The sequence below is a fragment of the Sus scrofa genome, chromosome 7 (genome assembly GCF_054392235.1).
Source record: "Sus scrofa isolate SSC_HxYL_T2T_F1_AM1 chromosome 7, Sscrofa_HxYL_maternal_Yorkshire_Landrace_v2.0, whole genome shotgun sequence".
NCBI classification, from domain to species: Eukaryota; Metazoa; Chordata; class Mammalia; order Artiodactyla; family Suidae; genus Sus; species Sus scrofa.
In genome coordinates, this window is record NC_139389.1 from 50,195,530 (window position 1) to 50,203,343 (window position 7,814).

At 45.1% G+C, this 7,814-nt stretch overlaps 1 protein-coding gene across 1 annotated transcript in view; it reads left to right on the forward strand.

Moving 5' to 3' along the window:
* The window catches only part of MEP1A (meprin A subunit alpha), a 37,673-nt gene extending 30,153 nt beyond the window's left edge, over positions 1 to 7,520 (forward strand). The window contains exons 12-14 of the mRNA XM_001928416.6: positions 880 to 1,053; positions 2,005 to 2,305; positions 6,737 to 7,520. Coding sequence (XP_001928451.2) covers positions 880 to 1,053; positions 2,005 to 2,305; positions 6,737 to 6,890 — 629 coding nt within the window. The 3' untranslated portion in view covers positions 6,891 to 7,520. The remainder of the gene's footprint in view (positions 1 to 879; positions 1,054 to 2,004; positions 2,306 to 6,736) is intronic.
* Positions 7,521 to 7,814: the final 294 nt, after the last annotated feature.

Consider the following 7,814-nt stretch of genomic DNA (forward strand, 5'->3'; position numbering starts at 1 on the left):
TTCTTAACCCACTCAGCCACAATGGGAACTCTGAAATGGTCTCGTTTGAATTGAAATACAGTTGATTTACAATGTTAATTTCGGCTATACAGCAAAGTGATTCAGAATGTACATATATATTCTTTTCCAAGATGGTTTATGACAGGATATTGACTATAGTTCACTGTACTACACGTAGGTCTTTGTTGTTTATCTCTTTTATCTACAGTACATTGTCCCTGCTAATCCTAAACTCCCAGTTGATCCCTCCCCAGCCCCGTTCCCCTTTGAGAACCATGAGTTTGAGTTCTATGTAAGTTAAAATTTTCAGTGTCACCTTCTCTTCTCTTTCCTGAATGCATCCATCAAACATCTACTAAGCGCTTGCCATGTGCCAGACTCTGTGTTTGCTCCTTAGAATACAAGCAAACTGGGCAGTCTCTGCTTCACTGAGCTCAGTCCGAGAAGACAAATCCTGTTCATCATTTATCAGAGACTCAGAATTTGCTAAGCTCTGTGCAGAACTAACACACTGACTCCTAAAATATTACTGATTGTCAGTATGTCCAGGAAACAAACTTGCATCGATAAAGGGATGGGCAACTATTTTTTTCTTTTTCCCAAAGAAGAGACTTAAGCTGTGAAAGGAAGAAAGGCTAGCTCTCTCTTCCCCTTCATGGAGGAATTCACTTAGTAGTGGACAATGACCTTTCAGAGGGGTGGTTCTCTGCTCCTCCCCCTCTCAATTCTGAGTTTTAATTCTCCCGGAAAGAGTAAATAACCTGATTTTTTTTCCAGCATATATTTTTTTTTTCTGATTAACAAAGCTCTCTATACTCATTAATGACAAACTGGAAAGGCAAACATAAAGCCATAATGTGATTTCCTGTAACTTTGCAGCAATAAACGGCTCAGTCATTTGGGACCGGCCGTCCATCGTGGGATCCTATCATAACAGCTGTGATTGTTTTAGAACCATCGACTGGGGCTGGAGTGGTGTCATCTCTCACCAGATGCTGAAAAGGAAGAGTTTCCTTAAAAACAATGACCTTATCCTGTTTGTGGACTTTGAAGGTATTTTGCTGGTTTTCCTGAGTAAATAATGCTATGTGGTAGTGGTCAATTGATTTTCCATGGATTTTTAAGCATCTCAAGGAAGGTGGGGATCTTTTGGGGGGACTATGTTAAAAAAAAAAAGAAAGATGATCTCTAAGAGAACCTCATTAACTCTGCTGCTCAAGGACTCCCATCTTGACTTTAACTGTCCTTGAGAGAAACTAAAATTTTAGTGTCATCTGAATTGAATTTAGTTTCAATCCACACCCATAGCATGCTTCTTTTTTTCATGTTAAGTAAATAAAAATACGGTTGGATTACTTTTAAAATAAAAAGAGCAAAAAAGAATGAAATCTTGCCATGGGCGACAATGTGGATGAGCCCAGAGGGAGTTATGCTTCGTGGAGTATGTCAGACAGAGGAAGATGCCTACGGCATGTTTTCACAGTATATGTGGTATCTAAAAAAAAAAAAAAACACCCCAAAACAAATGAACAGATATAACCAAGCAGACTCACAGATACAAACAACAAAATAGTGGTTACCGGAGGGGAGAGAGAGAGCGGGAGGGGCAAAACAGGGGAAGGGGATTAAGAGGCCCAAACTACTCTGTATGAAACAGGTTAAGTCACAAGAATATAATGTACAGCATGGAGAATGCAATCAATATTTTATAATACCTTGTATGGAGTGTAATCTATAAAAATGTCAAATTACTGGGCTGCGCACCTTCAAACTAAGGTGTTAGGTCCACTATACTTCAATTTAAAATCATTTTAAATAAATAAATTAATTAAATAGTTGGCATTAGAAGAAAAATCCACTGGCTTCAAAGCCACTTTTCCATGTCACTAGAGGTGATATCCAAGACAGGTGGAAGCAGCCCAGAGAACATTCTCCAGGAGGGGAAGCTAATTGTTGTCTGAGCTTCATCGTAGATCTTCCTCATGGCTCTTTGTCTTTTTCGAGATATCACCCATCTTAACCAGACTGAAGTTGACGTTAAAGACAGCAGGCTGACCCCCCGCGGCCTTATTCTCCAAGGCCAGGAGCAGCAGGTCTCTGAAGAAGCTTCCAGAAAGGCCTCCTTAGAGAAAGCCCTCCTGGAGAGCCCGGCCCAGGGGCATTCCGGACGACAGAAGCGGTCGGTGGACAACACAGGCCCCCTGGAGGACCCCACCTGGCCGCAGTACTTCAGAGACCCCTGTGACCCGAACCCTTGCCAAAATGAAGGCATCTGCGTGAACGTGAAGGGGATGGCGAGCTGCAGGTACGCTCCGTGGCCTGCAGGTGGCAGGCGTGAGTCAGCAGCCCGGGGTCTGCTTATGCGGCCAAAACGCCGTTCTCAGGGCAGGGCACCAACAACCAAGGCTGGCTCTGACGCCCCAGAGCTGTGTCCTGAATCGGCAGGCAGAGCAGGGGTCCTGCCAGGGCAGAGGAGTCCCCTATCTCCTGTTTCTTGACTTTTATCCCTTTGCCACCTCTGGGATGTTGTCAACAACACTTTGAATGTTGTTGGAATGTCAAACTCCACTGTAGGGCTCAACAACCAGCGAGAGGAGTTCCCATCGAGTCTGACGAGGAACCACGAGGACTCGGATTGATCCCTTGACCCGCTCAGCAGGTTAACGATCCAGCGTTGCCATGAGCTGTGGTGTAGGTTGCAGACACAGCTGGTATCCTACGTCGCTGTGGCTGTAGTGTAGGCTGGCAGCTGCAGCTCCCATCTGACCCCTAGCCTGGGAATTTCCATGTGCCTTGGGTGCGACCCTGAAAAGCCAAAAAAAAAAAAAAACCCGCCAAAAACCCCAAAATACCTAGAGCTTTTAGCCTCCGGGATCTGCTGCAGTGGGACCCAGGCCCAAGCTTCAACCTTCCCCAATGGCAGATATTGTTATTGTTATTCACTATTATTTTTATTCCTGCTGGTTCTGTGATATGATTATTATAGTTATGTTTTCAGTAATAGTAATAAGCCTATCTGATATTTAGAGGCTGCTTGCTGTGCGTCGCATGCTCCCCTAAGCAGTGTATATGCATCATCTAAATTATCCTTCACTGCAGCCCTGTGGCACAACAGCCGTTTCTTATGCCCATTACTTAGAGAAGTAAGTAATTTGTCTGATATTACCCAGATGTTAAAGGCTGGAGCTGAGACTCATATCCTGTTGTGTCTGTCTGGAGAGTGTGTCATTTTTAATAGTTCTTTTTAAAGTGTTTGCTATTCGAAGGAAATATTTCAGAAAAGGATGTATGTGATAACAGAGCATCAGTCACTCAACAGAATAGTCGCTGATGTGGGAATGGGTCTGCTTGGTTCAAAAAAATCTACATTTCCTCTCTGTTCTTTTTAATCTCCACTTTGTTCCTTATTTTTAAAACTCTTACTTTGAAATTATTTTATTTTACTTTATTTTATTTTTTTTCTTGTTAATACCACAGCTGCTGCACATGGAAGTTCCCAGGCTAGGGGTTGAGTCGGAGCTGCAGCTGAGGCCTATGCCACAGCCACAGCAACTCCAGATCCAAGCCGCATCTGTGACCTACACTGCAGCCTGCAGCAAAGCTGGATCCTTAACCCACTGAGTGAGGCCAGGGATTGAACCTGCATCCTCACGGACAATATGTTGGGTTCTTAACCTGTGGAGCCACAACAGGAAGTCCTATGTTGAAATATTTTTGGATTTACAGGTACAGTGCAAAAATAACCAGAGTTCCCCACACCCTAAGTCAACATCTTATATAACTAGAGTGCAACTAGCAAAGCCAAGAAATAACATTCATGAAAGTAAATACAATTAACATTAGTATTAACTAAACAACAGACCTGATTATGGTTTCCCCAGTTTTTCTCCCCGGGCTCATAAATCCTTGCGTACTGGCTTCATCCTTCTTGGAGGAGGAAGACCAAGGCTTCCACATGCATTTCTGTCTCTCCTCTGCCAAATTATTCCTCTGCCACAAACCTGCAGCTCAGTTTGTGGAATAAGGTCCTTTAAACTAATACTATGGAGAATATAATTCAACTGTCTTTGGAGCAGACTGTGCAGGAAAAAATACTGGACAAACTTGCTATTACTCAACTGATCTTTAAGAAGCCAATTCCTAGGCTAGAGATGAGGCATTAAAGGTAAAATTGTGGCGTTCCTGTTGTGGCCCAGTGGAAATGAATCTGAAGAGTATCCCTGAGGATGCAGGTTCAATCCCTGGCCTTGTTAAGTGGGTCAGGGATCTGTTGTTGCTGTAAGCTGTGGTGTAGGTTGAAGTCTCGGCTTGGAACCCAATTTGCTGTGACTGTGGGGTAGGCTGGCTGCTGCAGCTCTGATCTGACTCCTAGTGTGAGAACTTCCATATGCTGCAGGTGTGGCCCTAAAAAGCAAATAAAAAATTAAAAAATAAAAATAAAATAAAGGTAAAATCGTTCCAGGAATAATCAAAAGAGGCCTTGACTTCTGAGGGCCTCATCCTCATTGTGAGTCAACTTTGTCACAGGAATGTTGTTTGAAGCAAAGGCTAGAACACTTATCCCGTAAGGTCTTGGTTCTGAGATCAGTTGATTTTTATACCAAATAACATTAAAACAAATCCAGGGGGTGGGAATTCCCATCGTAGCTCAGCAGAAATGAATCTGACTAGTATTCATGAGGATGCAGGTTCGATCCCTGGCCTTGCACGGTGGGTTAAGGATCTGGCGTGGCTGTGAGCTGTGGTGTAGGTTGCAGATGAGGCTCAGATTCTGTGTTGCTGTGGCTGTGTTGTAGGCCAGCCGCTGCAGCTCCGATTAGACCCCTAGCCTGGGAACCTCTCTATGCCACGAGTTTGGCCCTAAAAAGGAAAAAAAAAAACAAAACAAAAAACCAATCAGGGTGTGCTGATTATGTGCCGACTGTATGTCAAACACCAGGACAGGTAAAATGTCCTCACTATCTTACCTGGACTGCAGGGCAGCATGAGAGATGTAATGGTACCCTCACCTGCCCTAACATTTTTTTTGGGGGTGGGGCACATTCCAACATATTCCATTGTATTTCTACCTCCAAGTAATACATATTACCAATTTTTTTTTTTTCTTTTTAGGGCCATACCTATGGCATATGGAAGTTCCCAGGGTAGGGGCTGGATCTGAGCTGCAGCTGCCAGCCTACACCACAGCCACAGCAACACTGGATCTAAGCGGCATCCTCGACTTATGCCTGCAGCTTGAGGCAGCACCTGATCCTTAATCTACTGAGTGAGGCCAGGGATTGAACCTTCTTCCTCATGGATACTAGTTGGATTCTTAACCTGCTGGACCACAATGGGATTTCTTACCAATTTTTTTTTTTTTAATTTACTTAAGTGACTTCCAATGGGTTTTTTATTTTATTTTTTTATTTTTTGTCTTTTTGCCTTTTTTAGGCCCGTTCCCATGGCATATGGAGGTTCCCAGGCTAGGGGTCTAATCAGAGCTGTTGACACCAGCCTACGCCACAGCCACAGCAACATGGAATCCGAGCTGCAACCTACACCACAGCTCACAGCAACGCCGGATTTTTAACCCACTGAGCAAGGCCAGGGATCAAACCCGCAACCTCATGGTTCCTAGTCAGATTTGTTAATCACTAAGCCACTACGGGAACTCCCAGTGGGTTTTTTAGTATAAATCACAACTCCTTAATAGCACCTAAAAACCTGTATGATGTGCCTTATCAAATATGTCCAGCCTTGTTGTAGGCTGTTCTACCCTTGCTCTTTGTACTCCTGCTTCTTATGTCTTTTTTCTCTTCTTTGAATGCTGACTTCGGACCTCCCTTTTTTTGGCTGTGCCCTCGACATGTAGAAGTTCTCCGGCCAGGGATCGAACCCACACCAGAGCAGAGATCTGAGCCACTGCAGTGACAATGCCTGGTACTCAACCTGCTGTGCCACAAGAGAACTCCTGTACTGAGCTCCTTTTGACCTCAAGGCTATTGTCCATTGCTTCTCGGGGTGGTTTTTCTTTGTCTTTCACTGACCTAATATTTTAGTTATTTTTTCATTTGCTTTTCAGGACTGCACCTGTGGCATATGGAAGTTCCCAGGCTAGGGTCAAACCAGAGCTGCAGCTGCCAGCCTACACCACAGCCCCAGCAACGCCGGATCTGAGCCGCATCTGGGACCTATACCATAGCTCATGGCAACGCCAGATCCTTAACCCACTGAGTGAGACCAGGGATCAAACCCACATCCTCATGGATACTAGTCAGGTTTGTTACTGCTGAGCCAGGACGGGAACTCACACTGACCCAATTTTTCATTGATATTGTCTACAGTTTTCAGCTCCAATGAATGCACTGAGTCAGACCCTTCCTGGAGAATTTCCCGTGTAGTTTATAGTGGGAGCCTGTGTCAGGAAACACATCCGTTAAGTGTCCCAAACCTTCCTTCCTTTGCACCCGGTGGTCCTGGGATTTGCCTTCAAATGTGAGACCCTTCTGAACCAAGGGACCTTGAATAAGTCAGCTAAGCTTTCTGTCAAATGAGGATGATGGGGATGGCTTGGTAAGAACCACCACCTCAAAAGGTCATTATGCAACTAAACTGACCGACTCCCGTAGAGACTTTGAATGAGGTCAGGCATGTGAAACTGCAAAGTGTCTCCTGCCATTGTCTGCCCGTGTCACCAGGAAGCCCTTGGGGCTCGGGTGGTTCCCGCACACCCCTCTGTCCTGTTCCCCTCCAGGTGTGTTTCCAGTCGTGCCTTCTTCTACACGGGGGAGCGATGCCAGGCCATGCAGGTGCACGGCAGCATCCTGGGCCTGATGCTCGGTGGCGCAGCCAGCCTGATCTTGAGCTTCACCATCGTCTCCATCCTTCACCAAAGGCCAAGGCAGTGATGCAGATGTCAGCCAGACCAGCGGAAATGCCTCCTCCGCTCAGAACTTCCCTTCCCAGACTCAGCACAGTTTCGGGTGTCTTTTTTACCAGCCTTGCTTTGCCTCCAGCCTCCTGTGTGACCCTTCTGGTTCTCCTGCCACCTATGCCCAGGTAACAGGTTCTATTACCCTGCTCTGTGCTCCATATGTATCTAGAGTGTCCTGCGAGGAAACTCATTCCACTTCGCCACATACCCCTTGTTTAAGAGACTGTCTTTCCTGTAGACTGTAAGCTCCCTGCAGGCAGACCCTCCTTTACTGTGTTAGCCCAATGCCAGGGAGCCTGCCTGGCCTGACCCACACAGTCCTTCAGTAAAATGCATGAATGAACTAGCAATTGAATGAATAACTAAGATATAGAAATTCTCTCATTTTTACTGCAGATAAGACATATATAAGCACAGGTATACATCATTTGTCCTAGAACCAAATACTCAAATATCTGTTTTCCACCAGACACGACAGCATTATTACTCTTTTAGGGTCGTGTGTTAAAGGATTTTTAAATAGAGTCCTCCTGGCAGGAGCATTTGCCTTCCTCCTCTGATTCTAAGGAAAAGTCTTTAATACATTCAATAAATATTTTGTCAGTACCTTTGATGTGTCCAACATTGCATGTGGATTTGTGTGCGTGCATGCGTGTGTGTGTGGGGGGGAAACTTGTTCAAAAGCTTTTTCTCAGATCTTTTTAAGGTTTAAAGTATATCATAGGGAGTTCCCGTTGTGGCACAGCGGAAACAAATCCAACTAGGAGGCATGAGGTTGCGAGTTTGATCCCTGGCCTTGCTCAGTGGGTTAAGGATCCAGCGTTGCCATGAGCTGTGGTGTAGGTCGAAGACGCGGCTCGGATCTCATGTTGTTGTGTCTCTGATGCAGGCCGGCAGC